Here is a 20,961-nt window from a genome sequence, read left to right as displayed (position 1 = left end):
GTTAACTCCTAGCTTCTGTGTTCCTGTCTCCCATGAGGTCCTGTTGGAACCTGAAAGTGGAGCAGGAGCTTAATGTGGAAGTGACCTGAGAGCTGAATGTGTACTAGTATCTTTTCCACCCATAGTTCCTCCATGCTTAGATCTGCGGCATTAAAAAAAAATAGGAAAGAAAGATGAACTGTATTCAGAGAACTCAATATCACCGAGTTGTTTTACTAAGCTTAGTGTGAATATGGTAATAGATGGAAGTCATGCCAACCAGCAAGGTTGCTTTGGATCTTGCTTTCAGGACTGTGGATGCTCATCTGCCAGTTTTTTTGTTTGTTTGTTCTTTTTTGGTTCTGGGGATTGGACTTGGGAGCACTGGACCATTGAGCCACATCCCCAGCCCTATTTTGTATTATTTAGAGACAGGGTCTCACTGAGTTGTTTGGCGCCTCGCTTTTGCTGAGGTTGGCTTTGAACTCGCGATCCTCCTGCCTCAGCCTCCTGAGCTGCTGGGATTACAGGACTGTGCCATCACACCTGACTAATCTGCCAGTCTCCCATGGAGGTGGGTTAGACCATTTTGTTGTACCGACAGTTCACTCATGAGGTCTGTGCAGTTGTCCAGGTGCAATGCCAACGGGCTTCTAGGAACAGCTGCTACTGTGGCTGTGAGCTTGAGACTTGGAGTTAGTGCAGGAGACCATCTCCAGGCAGAAGGCACAACTTGCACAGCAACCTGGGGACAGGAATAAGGGTTGAGGTCAGAAGTAAGGTAAATGACAGATGAGCTTGAGGCTGTCATCAGAAGTAAACAGACTAGGTCTTGTGTCTGCGGGGTGATTTGGCATTGGCTTTGATTTCAGACCTATGGGGCAATAATCGGCTCTGCCCTGACTGATCTTGGGTAGGTCAAACTTCGGGTGCCAATTTTTCATCTATGGAATGAGAGAAATGTATTTGTCGCCAAAGATTGTCATTTGATACACATTAAATTGGTTCCTGTGAATGGCAATACCTGACAGTCCTTCGTTTGCATTTACGTATTTAAATGTTCAACATTTTACAGAGGAGACTGCCACACAGGCCAACTGCCCCGCTCTCCACCCCAGGAACTGCAATGCGCAGCCATCCTGAGGATCCCGTCGTCCTTATGCCGAGTGAACAGGGGCGCCCTACTCTTGAGTTACACCTCGGCCCTTTTTATTTTGACACGGCCTTTTTGAGTTACTGAGGCTGGTCTCGAGCTTAGGAGTCTTATGACATGGCCTCCGAGTAGATGGGATTACAGGTGTGGATCACCACGCCGGCCTCCCAGTTGAGTCTTGCACTGGTGCTCAGGAACCGCAGGAAGCGGGATGCAGGACTTCATCCCTCCTCCAGCCTCAGCCCAAGTCAGAGTAGAGGCGGGCGGGGCGACAGAGGGGCCGGAAGTTAGCGTTCTTCTATCCGCTACTTCAGCGTCCACTTCAGCCAATCAGATTAAGAAACGTGAATCAGCTAGCCAATGGTAGGTCGTATCCGGTTGCGGGGCCAGAAAGCAGGCGGAGGGCGGGGCGTCGAGGTGCGGCATGAGCGGCGGGCTCACTGACCAATGAGAGGTAGGTCCACCTCCAGGGTGGGTACCTGCAGACGTGGTGACGTGTGCGCAGGCGCAACGCGGCGTCCCAGACGGCGGGCGGGGCCGGGGCCGCAGTCGCAGTGGGCGGTCGAGGCCAGCGCTGCGGTGGGGCTGCCCCGGGACTCGCGGCCGCGGAGGGTGCGGACGCTCTCGGGCCGAGGCCGACGGGCTGGGGAAGCCGGGGTGGCGCTTCGGGGCCCGTGGAGGCGGCGGGGAGCGAGCGAAGCTGAGAGGCTCTGGGGGACCCCTTGGCTGGCCTGCCGGGCCTGCGAGGGGCGTGGCGGCCTCGGGATGCTGGAGCAGGAACGTTAGGGCTCGGGGACTTGAGGGCGGGTTTACGAAGGGAGTCGCTGCGGTCCGCCCGGGCCTGTGGGGAGGTTGGGGTGAAGACGGGCGCTGCAGCGGTGGGGGGCTGATGGTGGAGGGACGGAGGAGGGCCGGCAGGCAAGAGACCCTGCGGAGCTCGGGAGCCATGCTCGGTGCCTGGGGGATTCGGGATTGGGAGAGGAGGCGACTCTGGGGCTGCTGTTAGGAGGGTGGAGGGGGTTGGGTGAGGAGTGGGTGAGGATGAGGAGGGGTTGGGGTGGTAATTGACGGGGGGCTGGGAAGTCGTCCTCGGAGGAAAGGAGCCCTAGGGCTTGGGGACCTGGAGAGTGTGGGGGCTTCGCATGAGCAGAGGCGGGGGCAGCCTGTGGGAATCAGTCATGCGTCAGGGGGCGTTTTGGAGCAAGGCCGCCCAGTGGGGCTGATCCCCACACCTATTACGAGGATTAAAGGAGGGAGCGGTGGAAAGACTCAGCCACTAAACGCGGGGCAGGGCCTCCCAGGAGTTTGGAACCTTAGGGCGGAGTGATGTGAGCGCTGTATTTGGTGAGCAGGTGTCGCCCTTTATCAGGGAGAGATGACTGCCGTCTCACTCCTGCTTTCCCTCCTTGCCTGTCTCCTCCAGGATCCCGGTTCGGGGACTCCCTGAGGTCCTGTCCTGGGGCTCAGTGCTTTCAACTGGAGCAGAAGTGGCTGGAAGGCAGGCCAGCCACCATGTCCTCCTTCAGGCAGGAAGACGTGGAGGACCACTATGAGATGGGGGAGGAGCTGGGCAGGTGAGCCGCCCTCTTCGATGGAGTGTTGGGATTTCTGAACAGAAACTCTCCCTTGTCCTTCGTCCCACAAAGGAAGGAGTCATTGTCATTTGCTGGTGGAAAGAGCTTGAGCTCTGAAGCCGGATAGCCCTGGCCTTGAAGTTTTTCTCTGAGGTGCCCTGTGTGTTTGCTCTGGGGAGAAACGGCAAGTGCCAGGCACAGACATGAAAGCAGAAGACAGCTATGTGTGTTCTTGGAGTCTTTTTCTGTAATCCTCTTTTGGGGGTCACTGGAGTTTACTGTCCTGCTGAGGCCATTGTTTGATTTCCTGCCTGGGTGGACCTTAGAGGGCAGCCCCATGCCCCGCTCCCCAGACCAGCCAGGCCCCACTAGGCCCGCCCCTTTTTCTTTTTTGTGGAGCCTCAAACCTTATTTGGTGAGTTTGCTGCTGGCCAGCCTTCCGGTTCCGCTCAGGCCTGCCTCATGATGTCACCAGAAGGGAATGTAAATAACTGAGCAGTGTGTCAGGCAGGGTGTTGTTTGGGCCTTTTGAGATCCTGGAATCCTTCAGGAATTTCCTCCAGAGTGGTGGACAGTGCAGCCCCTGCCTGGAGGGAGAAGTCTCTACTCAGTGCATGAACACCTCCTGCTGGGGTTCAGTTTGACAAAAGTCAGTAAAATTTAATGCATATTGGGTCATCCCTCTGTTGTGGGGGATGGGTTCCAGACCCCTGAGAATCCCCAGATGTTTTCTGTAAAATGATGTAGTACTTTTGTGTCACCTGTGCGCGACCTTCCATATACGTTGTCTCTCTTTTTTGGTGCTGGGAGGAACCCAGGACCTCGACTGTGCTAACACTCGCTCTGCTCCTGAGCTGCCCCAGCCCCTGCTCTGCATGTCCTTTGGATGTTTGATTTTTTAACTGCATGTGTCTGTTGACTGTGTGCCCTTGCTTCAACAGTATCAATCCATTTACTCAGGAGTCGTGTACTGCCTACTCTCTGTGGGCCAAACCAGTAGGGTTTTATGTCTTTTTTCTTCTTCCTGGCATTTTTTTTTTTTAATTTATTTTTATTGTAAACAAGTGGTATACATGTTGTTTCTGTTTGTACATGGAGTAACAGCACACCATTTGCATAATCGTACATTTACATAGGGTAATGATGTTTGATTCATTCTGTTATTTTTTCCTTCTTCCCCACCCCTCCCAGTCCTCTTTTCCCTCTATACAGTCCTTCCTTCCTCCATTCTTGCCCCCTTACCCCCATTATGTATCATCATCCACTTATCAGCGAGATCATTCTTCCTTTGGTTTTTTGAGATTGGCTTATCTCACTTAGCATGATATCCTCCAATTTCATCCATTTGCCTGCAAATGCCATAATTTTATTATTCTTTATAGCTGAGTAATATTCCATTGTATATATATATATATATATACCACAGTTTCTTTATCCATTCATCAATTGAAGGACATCTAGGTTGGTTCCATAGTCTGGCTATGGTGAATTGAGCAGCTATGAACATTGATGTGGCTGTATCTCTGTAGTGTGCTGATTTTAAGTCCTTTGGGTATAGGCCGAGGAGTGGGATAGCTGGGTCAAATGGTGGGTCCATTCCAAGTTTTCTAAGGAATCTCCACACTGCTTTCCAGAGTGGCTGCACTGATTTGCAGCCCCACCAGCAATGTATGAATGTACCTTTTTCCCCACATCCTCTCCAACACCTGTTGTTGCTTGTATTCTTGGTAATCACAATTCTAATTGGGGTGAGATGGAATCTTAGTGTAGTTTTTTTTTTTTTTGGGGTGCTGGGAATCGAACCCAGGGCCTTCTGCTTGCAAGGCAAGCACTCTACTGACTGAGCTATCTCCCCAGCCCCTTAGTGTAGTTTTGATTTGCATTTTTCTTATTGCTAAAGATGTTGAACATTTTTTCATATGTTTGTTGATTGCTTGTAGATCTTCTGTGAAGTGTCTGTTCATATCCTTAGCCCATTTGTTGATTGGGTTATTTGTATTCTTCGTGTAGAGTTTTTTGAGTTCTTTATATATTCTGGAAATTAGTGCTCTATCTGAAGCATGAGTGGCAAAGATATTCTCCCACTCTGTAGGCTCTCTCTTCGCATTGCTGATAGTTTCCTTTGCTGAGAGAAAGCTATTTAGTTTGAATCTGTCCCAGTTATTGATTCTTGCTTTTATTTCTTGTGCTATGGGCGTCCTGTTAAGGAAGTCTGATCCTAAGCCAACAAGGTGAAGATGTGGACCTACTTTTTCTTCTATAAGATGCAGGGTCTCTGGTCTGATTTTGAGGTCCTTGATTTATTGTGAGTTGATTTTTGTGCAGGGTGAGAGATAGGGGTTTATTTTCATTCTGTTGCATATGGATTTCCAGTTGTCCCAGCACCATTTGTTGAAGAGGCTATTTTTTCTTCATTGCATATTTTTGGCACCTTTGTCTAGTATGAGAAAATTGTATTTCTTTGGGTTTGTGTCCATGTCCTCTATTCTGTACCATTGGTCTACCTATTTTGGTGCCAATACCGTGCCGTTTTTGTTACTATTGCTTTGTAGTATAGTTGAAGTTCTGGTATTGCGATACCCCGTTTCATTCTTCCTGCTAAGGATTGCTTTAGCTATTCTGGGTTTCTTATTCTTCCAGATGAATTTCATGATTACTTGCTCTATTTCTGTGAAGTACGTCATTGGGATTTTAATTGGAGTTACATTGAATCTGTATAGCACTTTTGGTAGTATGGCCATTTTGACAATATTAATTCTGCCTATCCAAGAACATGGGAGATCTTTCCATCTTATAAGGTCTTCCTCAATTTCTTTCTTCAGTGTTTTGTAGTTTTATATGTAGAGATCCTTCACCTCTTTGGTTAGATTGAGTCCCAAGTTGTTTTTTTTTTTTTTTTTTTTTTTTTTTTTTTTGAGGCTATTGCGAATGGAGTTGTTTTCCTCATTTCCCTTTCCGATGTTTCGTCGCTTGCATATAAAAATGCTTTTATGCATGTTGATTTTATAGCCTGCTATTTTGCTGAATTCATTGATGAGGTCTAGAAGTTTTCTGGAGGAGTTTTTTGGATCCTCTAAATATAGAATCATGTCATCAGCAAATAGTGACAGCTTAAGTTCCTCTTTTCCTATTTGTATCCCTTTAATTTCTTTAGTCTGCCTAATTGCTCTGGCTAGAGTTTCTAGGACAGTGTTGAATAGAAGTGGTGAAAGAGGACATCCCTGTCTTGTTCCTGTTTTTAAAGGGAATGGTTTCAGTTTTTCTCCATTAAGAATGACATTGGCCGTGGGCTTAGCATAAATAGCCTTTACAATGTTCAGGTATGTTCCTGCTATCCCTATTTTTTCTAGTGTTTTGAGCATGAAGGGGTGTTGTATTTTGTCAAAGGCTTTTTCTGCATCAATTAAAATAACCATATGATTCTTATCCTTAAGTCTATTGACATGATGGATTACGTTTATTGATTTACGAATGTTGAACCATCCTTGCATTCCAGGGATGAACCCCACTTGATCGTGGTGCACAATTTTCTTAATATGTTTTTGGATACAGTTTGCCAATATTTTGTTAAGGATCTTTGCATCTATATTCATTGAGGATATTGGTCTAAAATTTTCTTTCCTTGATGTGTCTTTTCCTGGTTTGGGTATGAGGGTGATATTAGCTTCATAGAATGAGTTCGGTAGGGTACCCTCCTTTTCTATTTCCTGGAATACTTTGAGAAGTATTGGAATGAGATCTTCTTTGAAGGTCTTGTAGAACTCGGCTGAGAATCCGTCTGGCCCTGGACTTTTCTTGGATGGTAGATTTTTAATGGCTTCTTCTATTTCATTGCTTGATATTGATCTGTTTAAATCGTGTAAGTCCTCCTGGTTCAGTTTGGGAGGAGCATATGTCTCTAGAAATTTGTCAATGTCTTCGGTAGTTTCTATTTTGTTGGAATACAGATTTTCAAAGTAGCTTCTCATTATGTTCTGTATCTCAGTGGTGTCTGTTGTGATATTTCCTTTTGCATTATGTATTTTAGTAATTTGAGTCTTCTCTCTCCTTTTTGTTAGTGTGGCTAAGGGTTTATCTATTTTGTTTACTTTCTCAAAGAACCAACTTTTTGTTTTGTCAATTTTTTGAATAGTTTCTTTTGTTTCAATTTCATTGATTTCAGCTCTGATTTTAATTATTTCCTGTCTTCTACTACTTTTTGCTGTTATTCTGTTCTTCTTTTTCTAGGGCTTTGAGCTGTAACGTTAGGTCATTTAATTGTCGACTCTTCATTCTTTTCTGGAATGCGCTCCATGCAATGAATTTTCCTCTTAGTACCACTTTCATAGTGTCCCAGAGATTTTGATATGTTGTATCGTCATTCTCATTGACCTCTAAGAATTTTTTAATCTCCTCCCTGATGTTTTTTGTTATCCATGTTTCATTCATTTATTCTCCAAGTCTTGGAGTAATTTCCTTTTTTTATTTTGTCATTGATTTCTACTCTCAGTCCATTATGATCTGATAGAACACAAGGCAGTATCTCTATTTTTTTGCATTTCCTAAGGGCTGCTTTGTGGCATAACACATGGTCTATTTTCAAGAAGGTTCCATGTGCTGCTGAGAAGAAAGTGTATCCGCTCGTTGATGGATGGAATGTTCTATATATGTCTATTAAGTCTAGGTTATTGATTGTGCTATTGAGTTGTATGGTTTCTTTGGTTGGTTTTTGTTCGGAAGATCTATCTAGTGGTGACAGCAGTGCGTTAAAGTCACCCAGAATTATTGTGTTGTGGTCTATGTGATTCCTGAAATTGAGAAGGATTTGTTTGATGTACAGGGATGCACCATTGTTTGGGGCATCAATATTTACTATCGTTATGTCTTCCTGATTTATGGTTCCCTTAAGCAGTATGAAATGTCCGTCTTTATCCCTTCTGACTAGCTTTGGCTTGAAGTCCACTTTATCTGATATAAGGATGGAAACCCCGGCTTTTATACTGAGTCCATGTGTGTGGTAGGTTTTTTCCCATCCTTTCACCTTTAGTCGTGAATGTCTTTTTCTATGAGATGAGTCTCTTGCAGGCAGCATATTGTTGGGTCTTTCTTTTTAATCCATTCTGCCAGTCTGTGTCTTTTGATTGATGAGTTTAGGTCATTAACATTCAGGGTTATTATTGAGAAATGATTTGTATTCCCAGTCATTTGGGCTTATTTTTGGTTTTTAAGTCGGCTTGGTTTCTCCTTTGAGTGTCTCTAAGGTAGTTCCTCCCTTTGCTGACCTACATTGTTGTTTTTCATTTCCTCCTCATGGAATATTTTGTTGAGAACATTCTGTAGCGCAGGCTTTCTATTTGTAAATTCTTTTAACTTTTGTTCATCGTGGAAGGATTTCATTTCATCTTCAAATCTGAAGGTTAGTTTTGCTGGGTATAGGATTCTTGGTTGGTAACCATGTTCTTTCAGAGCTTGAAATATGTTGGTCCAGGCCCTTCTAGCTTTTAGAGTCTGGGTTGAGAAGTTGGCTGCTGTTCGTATTGGTCGCTCCCAGATATGTAATCTGATGCTTTTCTCTCGTGGCCTTCAAAATCCTATCTTTATTTTGAATGTTAGGCATTTTCATTATAACGTGCCTTCGTGTAGATCTGTTGTGATTCTGTGCATTTGGTGTTCTGTAAGCCTCTTGTATTTGATTTTCCATTTCATTCTTCAGGTTTGGGAAATTTTCTGATATTATTTCATTGAATAGGTTGTTCATTCCTTTGGTTTGTATCTCTGCGCCTTCCTCAATTCCAATAATTCTTAAATTTGGTCTTTTCATGATGTTCCATAGTTCTTGGAGATTCTGTTCATGATTTCTTACCATCCTCTCTGTTTGGGCAACTTTATTTTCAAGATTAAATATGTTGTCTTCATTGTCTGAGGTTCTGTCTTCCAAGTGGTCTAGTCTGTTGGTGATGCTTTCCATTGAGTTTTTTATTTGGTTTATTGTTTCCTTCATTTCAAGGATTTCCATTTGGTTTTTTGAGAATCTCTATCTCTTTGTTGAAATGATCTTTTGCTTCCTGCAGTTACTCTTTCAGCTTATTGGTATTATCATTCATTGCCTGCATTTGCTCTCTTATCTCATCCTTTGCTTTGTGAATCATCTTAATCATGTATAATCTGAAGTCCTTTTCTGACATTTCTTCTAACATACTGTCATTGGATTCTACTAATATAGAATCTAGATTTGTTTGGATCATTTTCTTCCCTTGTTTTTTCATGTTGTTCACGTATCTTCCCCTCTAGCAGTGCAGACCTGGGGTATTGCAGATTTCCCCCTATAGGCTTATAGTGGCCCTATAGGTTTCCAAAACCTTTTCTTCAAGGGGAGATCAATATTAGCAGTGCCCAATTCAGACACTATGCAATCCTAGACCAAATAGCCCCTATGAGGACAATAACAAGATTGTCATAATAAACAGAACAAGTTCAAATATTATCTTGAGTAAAACAAACAGATTTGCAATAAGGTCTGCAGTTTCTAATGGAGGACAAAGAGGATGCAGAGGGATGTAGAATGTGGCTGTTAATGGGATAAAAAAAGAATATATAGAAGCTCTAGATAATAGAAAGGGTGAGAGTGTAATCAGAACAGATTGGATGTTAGCATGCAAAAAAGGGAGAAAGTGACTCTGAGGGAACAGGTAAACAAATGGAAAAGAGAGCAAGAAAAGTAAAGAAATAAAAACTTAAAATTTTTCAATAAGGAGAAAAAAGAAAATGAACTGTATAACAGTCACATACTAATGAAACCTCCCAGTGTTCAGTAGCCTGATGCATGAGAGGTACCTCACATTGAGCTTCACATCTCCAGCAGGCATCTCAGGATGGGATTTGCCCCACCTAAAGATGGGAGCTCCAGCTTCCAGGATTATCCAAGATGGCTGCTCTGGCTTCCAAATGTGTTGGCAAATGGGGAGCTGCAGCTTGGGGTGTGGACATGGTCGGCTGGAGGTCCTGGAGGTGGGGTGCAGTTGGTTAGGCAGAGGTCCTGGAGTTTGGGTGTGTTTGGTGTGGTTGCGGGATCCTGGAGGCTGGGTGCAATCAGTCGGTCTGGGGTCCTGGTGATAGGGTGCAGTCAGTTGGTCTGGGGGTCCTGGCGGCAGGGAACAGTCAGTTGGTACGAGGGTCCCAGAGGCAGGGAGTGATTGGTTGGGCTGAGGGATCCTGGAGATGGGGCTCAGTCAGTCTGGCCAGGGATCCAATGGGGCCTGGCTGTTGTCTCAAAATGGCGGCAGCCACGTGTAATCAAACCTGCTGGTACTGTAGTAGTGAACTTCCAGGCAGCAGCAGGCAGCTGGTGCTCCACTGGCGATCAGCGATCAGTTTGCTGATTGATCTTCGGACGATCGATCGGGAGGTGAACCTCATGCGTTGAGTGATGGATAGGTGTAAGGCAGGCAATGGACAGGCGAGAGTCAGGCAAATGATGGATGATAGGCACATGACAGTGAGCAATCTGCACTCAAGGCGTCAATATGCTGGCAGACTGCAGGTGGTCACAGCAGATAAATGGGGTAAACAGCAGGGGAATCAATAAGCAGCAAAAACTGCCTCACCAAGAAACAGATATCCTCTGCTTGAAAGCAGAGTTACGGAGCGACAAGGAACGCAGCCTCCCTCTAGTCCACCATCTTGGATCCCTGGCAGTTGTTTTTGTACAGGCTGCAAACTCAGAATGCCGTGCATATTTTTATTTTTTAATTTATTTTTATTATTTTTTATTTAATAAATTATTTTATGCATGTATATAGGGTGATAATGTCTGTCTCATTTTGCTGTCCTTCCCTCCACCCTACACCTCCCCTCACTCCCCTCTGCATAATCCAAAGTTTCTTTATTCTTCCCTTCCTACCACCCACTATGGATCAGCATCTGCTCATCAGAGAAAACATTCGGCCTTTGTTTTTTTGGGATTGGTTTATTTCACTTAGCATGATATTCTGTAGTTCCATCTGTTTACCTGCAAATGCCATAATTTGATTCTTCTTTAAGGCTGAGTCATATCCCATTGTGTATATATACCACATTTTCTGTATCCATTTATCTGTTGAAGGGCATCGAGGTTAGTTCCATAGTTGAGCTATTGTCTATTGTGAATTGAGCTGCTATGAACGTTGAAGTGGCTGCGTCACTGTAGTATGTTGATTTTAAGTCCTTTGGGTATAAACAGAGGAGTGGGACAGCTGGGTCAAATGGTGGGTCCATCCAAGTTTTCTTAGGAATGTCCATACTGCTTCCCAAAGTGGTTGCACCAATCTGCAGTCCCACCAGCATCCTTGCCAGCACTTATTGTTGCTTGTATTGCTGTGTGTATTTTTAAATAGTTCAGGGGGAACGGAGTTGGGTTTCATGACTTGTAACGATGTCAGGAGGTTCTCCTTTCAGTGTTTGCAATAAAACTTAATAATTAGGGGCCAGGGGGTGTGGCTTTTTAGGAGGGCTGGCCGGCATGCACGAGGTTCAGGCTTCCATACCCAGCATTGTCACAGTAAATAAATAGGGCGAATGAGGAGGAGGCTGGGGACAGCTGTGCTTCTTCTGTGATGCTGCTGCGGCATTTGCCTCTCCGAGTTAAGCAGTGCTCCATGTGGAGACTGACCCCTTAAAGAAAGTGTGCCTGGCCCATGCTCTGGACGTCCCCTTGCTGGCACACTCCAGCTCCCCAGCTCTTGTGGCCTCACTGTGCCTCAGCCCCTCCTTCTCACTCTGCTGACACAGTTTCGAGTCATCTTTGCAGATACAGCCCAGACTCACACTAGGCCAGGAGCTCCCCGAGTCCTGACAGCCTCACGTGTCCCTGGACGTGGCCCAGTGTGGCCTGGGGCAGACCCGCCTCCGCGTGACGCTTGTCAGTTTGGTGCTTTTCATGCTTGTGGTTGGGGGACATGCTGCTGGGGTCGTTTCCGCTGCTGGGGTCGTTTCCGCCGCAGGGACTCGCCTGGCCTGCCCATTCACTGTGGCTCTTTCCTGTTGGCGTCTGTCCTGGTGCACCCCGTTTTCCCCAGTGGCTGCATACCCCAGACAGGAGCTGCCTGTGGGCTTTTCTCTCGGTCCCAGCACTCTGGCATCCCTCTGGTTTGTGGCAGCTCTTTGCATAGCTTCTGTTGGATGGAGGCCTGAAGCCCCTGGTCCTGGGCCTCCTGTGGGAGTTACAGGGAAGGGGAGCGTGTGGGCTGGGCCCCTGAAGAGGGTCTCTTGCAGTTGGGGCAATCAGATGTGGGGAGATCACACGCCCTTTCAACCAAGAGAGAGGAAAGTGGACCCGGGTGTCAGCGACTTTCAGGACAGAGGTTCAGTGTGTTGGAGGAAGTTGACATGAGGACTGTTCAGAGGCAAACCAAAGATCCATGGGTATAGCGGGATGGGATTCGTTATGGTAAGGAGGAATCCTCAGCTGGATGCTGGGGTGCTCCTGGGTGCCCTGTTTCCCAGGGTGTAGGCTGGCTCCAGCCTAGAGGAGGCTGGGGGAGCTGGAGGGAGCAAGAGTGCTGGATAGCAGGGTCCAGGGCTCGGGAGCACCTGCCCTGCTTCTCTGGCCTCCTTAGTTCTCTGCAGGCTTTGGTTCTCAGGTGACCTTGCACCTGGTGGCCTCTGCTCGTCATCCCAAGTCCAAGTCCAACAGAGAGGCAGACCGTGTCCTCTCCACCCCATTCCTGGGGCAGGTCTGGCCTTTGGCCAGAGGGAAAAGGTGTGACCATGGAAGGACACGCGGGTCCATGAGCAGATGTGCTGAGCTGGGTACTGGGCAGGTGTCTATTCTGAACTGAGTTTCAGGTTGAAGTCAGTGCTACTTAGTAGCCTGAAGGCTTTTTCTTTTTCTTTCTTGGTTTTTGTTTTTTGGGATGCTGGGATCTGAACTAGGGGCAGTTTGTCCCCAGGTTGCTGAGATCACAGGAGTGCACCACTGCACCTGGCACCCCTTTTCATTTTTTTCTTTTTTTCTTTTTTTTTGGGGGGGGGGTGCTGGAGATTGAACCCAGGGCCTTGTGCTTGCAAGGCAAGCACTCTACCGACTGAGCTATCTCCCCAGCCCCCCCTTTTCATTTTTGAGACAAGGTTTTTCTAAGTTTTTGAGGCTGACCTTGAACTTGATATCCTTCTGCCTCAGCCTCCTGAGTCACTGGAGAGACAGGGGTGTGCCACCAGACCTGACTGAATAGGAACACTTTTAAAGTCAGCGACTTTTATTCTTTTTTCCTGTATTTAAAAAAAATAATGACATAATATGCTGTGAACATTCAATCAGGATAGCATTGCATCAAATGGAAGGTAAATCCTCCCCCTTTGCCCCACCTCCTGCAGTCCTGGGCCTCAGGGACTATTGTGAGTAGTTTGCCCTGCATCTGAGCCCTCTGCTTCTATACAACATGGAAACACACGTATGTAGGGCCGCAGAAGGGCCGCAGCATAGAACTTTTTTTAAACAAAAAGAATCACATTGTACATATTTTAGTTTCACGTTACTACAATGAAATACCTGAGGTGATTAACTTAATAGAGAAAAGGTTTATTTAACTCAGTGTTGGAGGTTCAAGCCCAAGATCAGGTAGTCCATGGCTTCGGGCCTCTGGCAAGGTGGGGGCAGCACACGTGTTGGAAAGACTGCTTGCATTTGGAGCTAGGAGGCAGGGCAGCCTGAGGCTGGGGTCCCCAGGCCCTCAGCAGGCTTGGCTCTGGGAGCAGAGACTCCTGCCAGGCCTGCCTTCTGTGGGTCCCTTGCACCTGCCGGTAGCACCACTTGGGAACAGCCTTCAACACAGGTGCCTTTGGGGAAATTCAGCATCCAGATGAGAGCAGAGTGCTGTCTGCAGCTCCCTCCTGGCTGTGGCAGGTCCTCTTGAGGGTTGCCCCGGGTGTGTCCTGGTGCCCTCTCAGTGCACACCTGGCTCCTTCCTTCTCCTGCTGTTGCAGCAGCACCTGGCGCACTGGCACAGGGGCTCTGTGCCCATGTGCCCGTGCCCCGTACAGTCCTGGAGAGTTGGCTCTGCCTGCTGTCCCAGAGGGCTGTGGAGGCTGCCTGACCTTGCAGTGGGCTCTTGTCCCAAGTCCTCATAAGTCACTTGAGGTGCCAGGTGGAGGGCTGTGCCTGGGGAACAGGAAGGGGTCCTGGGCAGCCTCCCTGCTCACCTCCCCCCTTCCTCCCTCAGTGGCCAGTTCGCCATCGTGCGGAAGTGCCGGCAGAAAGGCACTGGGAAGGAGTATGCGGCCAAGTTCATCAAGAAGCGCCGCCTGGCTTCCAGCCGGCGTGGTGTCAGCCGGGAGGAGATCGAGCGGGAGGTGAGCATCCTGCGGGAGATCCGGCACCCCAACATCATCACTCTGCATGACGTCTTTGAGAACAAGACAGATGTGGTGCTCATTCTGGAGCTGGTCTCTGGTGGGGAGCTTTTTGACTTCCTGGCAGAGAAGGAATCGTTGACTGAGGACGAGGCCACCCAGTTCCTCAAGCAGATCCTGGATGGTGTCCACTACCTTCATTCCAAGCGCATTGCCCATTTCGACCTCAAGGTGAGCCCTGCAGGGCCCTTGGGATGGAGCTGGCCATGTGTCCAGCACCTGGGTTTGTCCCATGTGGGCAGGATGGGGCCTGAGGAGACCTTGGCTTGTGCAGCAGAGTACCAGTCCTCCAACCTGCTGCTACCCAGGGGTGAGGGGAGGGGACAGCTTAGACCAGGGACCCGGGGCTGGGTCAGCCTTCCCGTGTGGCAGAGAGAGGGGAGTGACACATGGGTGAAACACAAGAGTAGCAGAGGTCTCCCACTGCAGCCAGAAAACATCATGCTCCTAGACAAGAACGTGCCTGACCCACGGATCAAGCTCATTGACTTTGGCATTGCCCACAAGATTGAAGCAGGGAATGAGTTCAAGAACATCTTCGGTACCCCAGAGTTTGTGGGTGAGTCTGCATGGGGTCTGCCCAGGACTTGATAAGGCGGGCGTGTGAGGGGTTAACTGGCACAGGCCTCAGGCCACCCTTCCTGTGCCCTGACATCATGGAGACTCAGGTTCAGTCAGGGCCATCACGTCCATCCTTCCTGCTGCCCAGGGCCCAGGGCCTGAGTCGGCCCTGCCTGTGTTTACTCACCACCAAGTACAGTGGGGTCTGCTAGTGCCTCCCCCACAGTCCATGTCTTAACTGGATGCCATGACACGCCTGTCATCCCAGCCACTCGGAATGGCTGAGGCATCAACTTAGTGAAGCTCGGTCTCAAAATAAGGTAAATAAGGGCTGAGGTGTGAATCTGTGGCAAAGCCCCTGGATTCAGCCTTCAGTAATGCAAAAAAAAAAAAAAAAATAGTCACGAGCTGCGAGGACAGGGTGCTGCGTCTATTGACCACTCTGTCCCCAGCGCCTGACCCCGCGCTCTCTTTTCTGTTCCTGTAGCTCCTGAGATTGTCAACTACGAGCCCCTGGGCCTGGAGGCAGACATGTGGTGAGTGTTGTGGTGTCTGGCGGCTGGGGCCTGGGCCCGTGTGCTCCCTGACACTCAGGAGCTGCAGATGTCTGGACACCATGGGGGCATGGACAGACGGCTGCCTTAGGATAGGAGTTGGCACATTGTGGCCCAAAGGCCAGGTCAGGCCACCTGCCAAGAGTGGTTTCCATGTGTCTTTGTTTTAGGGCACCAGGGATTCACCTCAGGGGCACTCGCCCACTGAGCCGCATCCCCAGCCTTATTTTGTACTTTATTTAGAGACAGGGTCTCACTGAGTTGCTTCGGGCCTCCCCGTTGCTGAGGCTGGCTTTGAACTCACAGTCCTCCTGCCTCAGTCTCCCAAGTGCTGGGATGACAGGCATGGCCACTGCGCCCGGCCCCATGTTGTTTCTTAAGGGTAGTTCGGAACAAAGCCAACAGTCTGAGCTATCTAGTGTCTGACCCATCCCAAACCACCAGCCCCAGGAGGGCCCCGTTGTCAACGTGGGGTTGGTGTGGGGCCACTGTGCTCTGGACCATCCCCCCCGGCCAATTTGAACTTTGACATTAGTAGGCAGGGATGGCCAGAGGTGCCCAGGTGGGAAATTCCAGGTGCTCCCAGAGTGACATAGACAGGGACCTAGGGACAGGCCAGAGGCTGTGTGAGCCCCAGAGCAGAGGACAGTGTCCACCCCTGAAGTTTGGGGCCAAAGGTCGGGGGTGTTACCTTGGCTCAGGGCTTCTGGTTTCCCCAGTGGTTCACTTGGCTTGGCTGTGGACCTCTGCCCTCAGGGAGTGGGGTGTGTCCCAGAGGCCCCGCTGACCCTTGTCCCTTCTGTCTGTCCTCCAGGAGCATTGGCGTCATCACCTACATCCTGTGAGTACTGGTCGCGGTACACAGCAGGTGACTGCCTGGCCTGTGATGGAGCCAGAGCTATGTTCCTGGGGACTAGGGGTCCCTACCACCTCTGCACTTGGGGTGCACAGGGAACCCCAGATGAGGGCAGGAGCAAGTGGAGTAGCACAGGGTTCTCTGTGGGTGCGTCATGGACTTCTGGAAAGTTCTGAGGCTGAGCCCTCTACCCTCAGTGCCAGGGCAGGTGTGCCAGAGGGGGTGTGTCTCCTCTCCACTGTGGACAACCAGCTGGCTGCCAGAAGCAGAATGGGCCAAATCCTGGCCTTTCCCCGCCACTGCCTGGGTCAGCTCTGCCTGGCCAGGTCTGTGCTGTGTCAGCTCCTGGCCTGGCAGGTGGGCACAGCAGGCAGGCTTGGTCGCTCATGTCCAGGTGACCTCAGGGTTATGGAAGACTTGCAGAAACAGCAGACTCCCTTCTGCAGATGAGAGAATGTGCTATGGACCTTGGTATGCCCAGGAGGTTGAGTGCCAGCCTTGGCCAGGCACCCTGATTCCACACTAGTGTCCTCTTTTTGGCTGGGACCCTGGGAATCGCCTGACATTGGGGACATCTCACTTCCCCTAGTCAGACAGCTCCTCAGTGTGCTCTCGCCCAGCGTGACCGGCTCTCACAGGGCACTATTGGACACTAGAGTGTGTCCGCTTGGGGTTTGACGTGCTCTGTACACAGCTGGGGTTCTGCATCCCTAACTGGGCCCTGGGAGGAGCTCAGCCTCCTGAGAGTTTCCACCCTTGTCCACGGAGCCCTGGGCAAGAACTTCCCTGGAAGGTGGCCACTGCGCCCTCTGGGTTGCTGAGCACTTTGGGAGGAGAAGCTTTGAGACTGTGTCCACCCAGACACCAAGTTTCCAGAGACACACCTCTCAGTGTTTGGGAGGTGATCTTTGATGCAGTTGGTGGGCGGCCGGGGACGGTGTGCAGGAATCTGTAAGGGGCCCAGGTGCACACAGTGATCAGGTGTCCCTGTCAGCCCACCCTCTGGCCCCTCGTGGGCCTGCTGGAGTTGGGAGATGACTAGAATGCAGCAGGGTCAGAGTGGTGTGCAGGGTCTGGGGGCACCCAGCCAAGCCTGCACCTGCCTCCGTCTTCTAGCCTTAGTGGCGCGTCCCCATTCCTGGGTGAGACCAAGCAGGAGACCCTGACCAACATCTCGGCTGTGAACTACGACTTCGATGAGGAGTACTTCAGCAACACCAGTGAGCTGGCCAAGGACTTCATCCGCCGGCTGCTTGTCAAAGACCCCAAGTAGGAGCAAGCACTGGGGCCCTAGGGGGACAATCTCAGCCTCTTCTGCCCGTGCCCCAGCCCTCCAGCCACCCACACCCCACGCTCCTCTCAATGGCTCCTCTCTTTCCACTGCAGTTCACTCGGGGCCCCCAAGGCCTTGAGGACTGGCTCCTTAGCCAGGCATAGGGCTAAGGACTGATCTGGCCACACCATGTTTGTTTTGTTTGGTTTGGTTTTTATTTTTTGTTTTTGGCACTGGGAATTGAACCCAGGGGCTCTTAACCACTGAGCCACATCCCCAGTCCTTTTTTATTTTTTATTTTATGTGCTCTGTGAACAGCTGGGGTTCTGCATAGGGTCTTGCTAGGTTGCTGAGGTGGGCCTTGCACTCACGTTCCTCCTGCCTCGGCCTCCTGAGCTGCTGGGATCACAGGAGTGGCCACCGTGGCCAACCACACCATATTTTCAAAAACCTTAAATTCCTTACCAGCATTGGAGACAGGTTTTGTGTAAAATTCCAGGTTCTAGAGAAATGTAGCACTCCTGGCACCTGGCTCATAGGCACTCCGTCTGTCACAGTCCTCCATGGCCCCTGTGGATGCCTGAGTTTGTCTGTAGCGTGAGGTTGTGGTTCTGTTAAAAATGGCAGGGAACACGGCCCAGGCCTGCCTGTCTCAGGTCCCTGGCCCTCGTGGTTGGCAGAGCAGAGGCTCAGGGACACTTTGGGGGCTGGGGGCCCTGGGGTGGTGTGTATGGGGAGCGGCTGGAAGTGGGGTGCTGAGGGCTGGTGCTGCGAGGGGGACAGCCTGGTCCCCGCTGCTGTGGGTAGATGGTGTGGAGGACGCTTGTGACTGGGGGGTGGTCTTCCAGGAGGAGAATGACCATCGCCCAGAGCCTGGAGCATTCCTGGATCAAGGTAAGGGCCAGGGTCTCCTCCCACTGGAGGCTCATAGGTGGGCAAGCCCTCAGCATGTGGGGCGGGTCCCCAGAGGCCTGGGCCTGGGTGGCCAAGGTCCTTGCACTGCGAGGTGGTGCTGGAGCTCAGGCCACTGAGGCCCTGGCAGAGTCCTGGCCCTGCCATGGTGGTGGGAAGGCTGCCCGAACAGACGCTCCACCAGTGGCCCAGAGGCCACAGCCTGCCTGTGGGCTCCAAGCGCCTCCCTGTCCCCTGCAGGCCATCCGGCGGCGCAACGTCCGCAGCGAGGACAGCAGCAAGAAGCCCGAGCGGCGGCGCCTGAAGACCACCCGGCTCAAGGAGTACACGCTCAAGTCGCACTCAAGCATGCCACCCAACAACAGCTACGCCAGCTTCGAGCGCTTCTCCAAAGTGCTGGAGGAGGTGGCGGCGGCCGAGGAGGGGCTGCGGGAGCTGGAGCGCGGCCGGCGGCTGTGCCGCGAGGACGTGGAGGCTCTGGCAGCCATCTACGAGGAGAAGGAGGCCTGGTACAGGGAGGAGAGCGACAGCCTCGGCCAGGACCTGCGGCGGCTGCGGCAGGAGCTGCACAGGACGGAGGCGCTGCGGCGGCAGGCACAGGAGGAGGCAAAGGGCGCGCTGCTGGGGGCCGGTGGGCTCAAGCGCCGCTTCAGCCGCCTGGAGAACCGCTACGAGGCGCTGGCCACGCAGGTGGCCTCCGAGATGCGCTTTGTGCAGGACCTGGTGCGTGCACTGGAGCAGGAGAAGCTGCCGGGCGGGGAGTGCAGTCTGCGCTAGTGCCACCCTGTTGCTCTGCTGTGGCCGCGTGAGGCCGGCGCTGACAGCCGGGGATGGTGGATGGCTCCCGGGTCTTGGAGCACTTCCTGGTGGTGGGGTGGCAGCCAGGCCCCAGGACTGCCTCAGGCCCCCAAGCAGGCAGGCAGGAGCCGAAAGCCTCCAGTGGGATCTGCCCGACAGACTTGGGGGCAGCAGGCCCACCTTCTCTGTCCAGCTGGAGCCTCTTGAGCCCCACACAGCCCCGTCCACAAATGCTTGCCCCACTGTGTGACGCCCCTGGCCTGTGCTGGGTCCCAGTGATCAAACTAAGCTGATGATGCCCTTAGGGCTGCTCTGGCCGGGCACAGCCCCACACGCCTGTAACCCAGCGACCCGGGAGGCCGAGGCAGGAAGACATGAGTTCAAAGCCAGCCTCAGCAATGTAGCAAGGCCCTGTGTCCAAATAAAAAGGGCTGGGGATGTGGCTCAGTGGTTAAGCACCTCTGGGTTCAGTCCCCAGTGCAAAAAAAAAAAAAAAGTCTGTCTGGGGAATGTATCAGTACACGAACTGTTGGTGATGCTGGTCTCATGTCGTCTTGGGGCCCAGGGAGCCTTCCAGTGCTGGCTGAGGGGTCATTGAGGAGCTGGGCAGGGGCTATAAAGTGGCCACCACCCTCTTGGCCCCCAGAAGCACCTGAGGGGCCCCGTGCTGTGGGCCATCCTCCTCCTGGTGCCAGGGCACACCTGCTCTAAGCCCCAGGGTCCCCAGCTGTCCCTGGCTGCAGTGCCTGTCGGCCCTCAGGTGGCTCTTGCTCCCATCTCACTTGCTGCCTTTGTTGCTCAGGACTCAGGCTGTGGATGAGCCCGCAGGGCTGCCTGCAAGAGGCTGGTGAGCCACTTTGGTCTGGAAAGTGCAAATCTCTACCCCAAGCTGGTGTCCCCAGACAGCCCTCCAGGAGCTTGCTAGGTGGCAGGCGTTGGCTTGGACTGAGGGCTGGGTGGGCAGTATCTTGGGGTGCTGGTAGGTGCCACGTCAGTCCAACAGGAGGTCTTGGGTGTGGGGGATCCCCCAGTGTGCAGGCCGAGGCCAGGCCCAAGCCCTCCATGGTCGGGAGCCACCCCTGGGTTGTGGCCCCAGTGTGACTCCTGTGAGCACTGAGGCTTTTGCAAAGGACCTCCCCAGACGGGGCTGTGCAGAAGGTGCCTGTTGCAGCCCCATCTCAGACCTGGGGCTGCCCTGTACCAGCCCCACAGGTCAGTGGCCAGGAGCCCAAGACTTGCCTGGTGTGTCCTCTCCCTGCTCCAGGCCACCCTGCTCAGGGAAGAGCAGATGCAGCAGCCGTGAACTGCACTTACGCTCTGCCTGTCACAGGGGCACGTGGTCCAGCTGGGTGCCCCCGGGAAGGGGCCCTCTGGCCTCCCATCCCTTCTGGGTCTGTGCCAGTGCCAGACGCCACCCTCTACCCCTCCATGCACGGAGGGCAAGCTCTTCCTTAAAAAGGCTTTTTTTTTTTTGCTAGGCGCAGAAGCCACACCTGTCATCCCGGTAGCTTGGGAGGCTGTGGCAGGAGGATCGAGAGTTCAAAGCCAGCCTCAGCAATGGCGAGGCCCTAACCAACTCAGTGAGACCCCGACTTGAATTAAAACACAAAACAGGGCTGGGGATGTGGCTCAGTGGTCAAGTGCCCCTGAGTTCAATCCCCAGTATCAAAAAAAAAAAAAAAAAAAAAAAAAACTTTTGGGGGGACTGGGGATATAGCTCAGTTGGTAGAGTGTTTACCTCTGATGCATAAGCCCCTGGGTTCAATCCCCAGCACCACAAAAAAAAAAAAAAAAAAATTAGCGGGGGAGGTACTGGGGATTGAACTTGGGGGCTACTCGGCCCCTGAGCCACATCCCCAGCCCTACTTGGCATTTTACCTACAGACAGGGTCTCGCAGAGTTGCTTAGCGCCTCACTGTTACTGAGGCTGGCTCTGG

General features: G+C 51.2%; 1 protein-coding gene and 1 long non-coding RNA gene across 2 annotated transcripts; one reads left to right on the top strand and one right to left on the bottom strand.

Annotated features, from left to right (window-relative positions):
* The first annotated feature begins 1,621 nt into the window (after nucleotides 1-1,621).
* DAPK3 (death associated protein kinase 3) lies at nucleotides 1,622-19,669 on the top strand. Its single transcript, XM_079116040.1, has 9 exons — nucleotides 1,622-1,744; nucleotides 2,556-2,706; nucleotides 13,881-14,241; nucleotides 14,500-14,629; nucleotides 15,119-15,167; nucleotides 16,000-16,026; nucleotides 17,158-17,310; nucleotides 18,163-18,208; nucleotides 18,467-19,669. The coding sequence occupies exons 2-9, from the start codon at nucleotides 2,645-2,647 to the stop codon at nucleotides 19,001-19,003; spliced, it is 1,365 nt and encodes a 454-aa protein (XP_078972166.1). The 5' UTR covers nucleotides 1,622-1,744; nucleotides 2,556-2,644; the 3' UTR covers nucleotides 19,004-19,669.
* A 400-nt stretch (nucleotides 19,670-20,069) lies between these two features.
* On the bottom strand, nucleotides 20,070-20,651 carry LOC306647047. The gene is made up of 3 exons (XR_013760036.1): nucleotides 20,435-20,651; nucleotides 20,235-20,392; nucleotides 20,070-20,201 (listed from the first exon to the last, which is right to left on the bottom strand). It is a non-coding gene; the product is annotated as an uncharacterized lncRNA (long non-coding RNA).
* Nucleotides 20,652-20,961: the final 310 nt, after the last annotated feature.

The sequence above is a fragment of the Sciurus vulgaris genome (genome assembly GCF_902686455.1).
Source record: "Sciurus vulgaris genome assembly, chromosome: 16".
NCBI classification, from domain to species: domain Eukaryota; kingdom Metazoa; phylum Chordata; class Mammalia; order Rodentia; family Sciuridae; genus Sciurus; species Sciurus vulgaris.
This window is presented reverse-complemented; position numbering and strand designations above follow the sequence as displayed.

Bases quoted from the DNA above. Each gene is read 5' to 3' on its own strand.
- DAPK3 (XM_079116040.1), top strand. From the start codon at position 2,645: ATGTCCTCCTTCAGGCAGGAAGACGTGGAGGACCACTATGAGATGGGG. The intron at 14,630-15,118 runs GTGAGTCTGCAT...CTGTTCCTGTAG, and splicing joins CGGTACCCCAGAGTTTGTGG to CTCCTGAGATTGTCAACTAC. The intron at 17,311-18,162 runs GTAGGAGCAAGC...GTGGTCTTCCAG, and splicing joins CTGCTTGTCAAAGACCCCAA to GAGGAGAATGACCATCGCCC.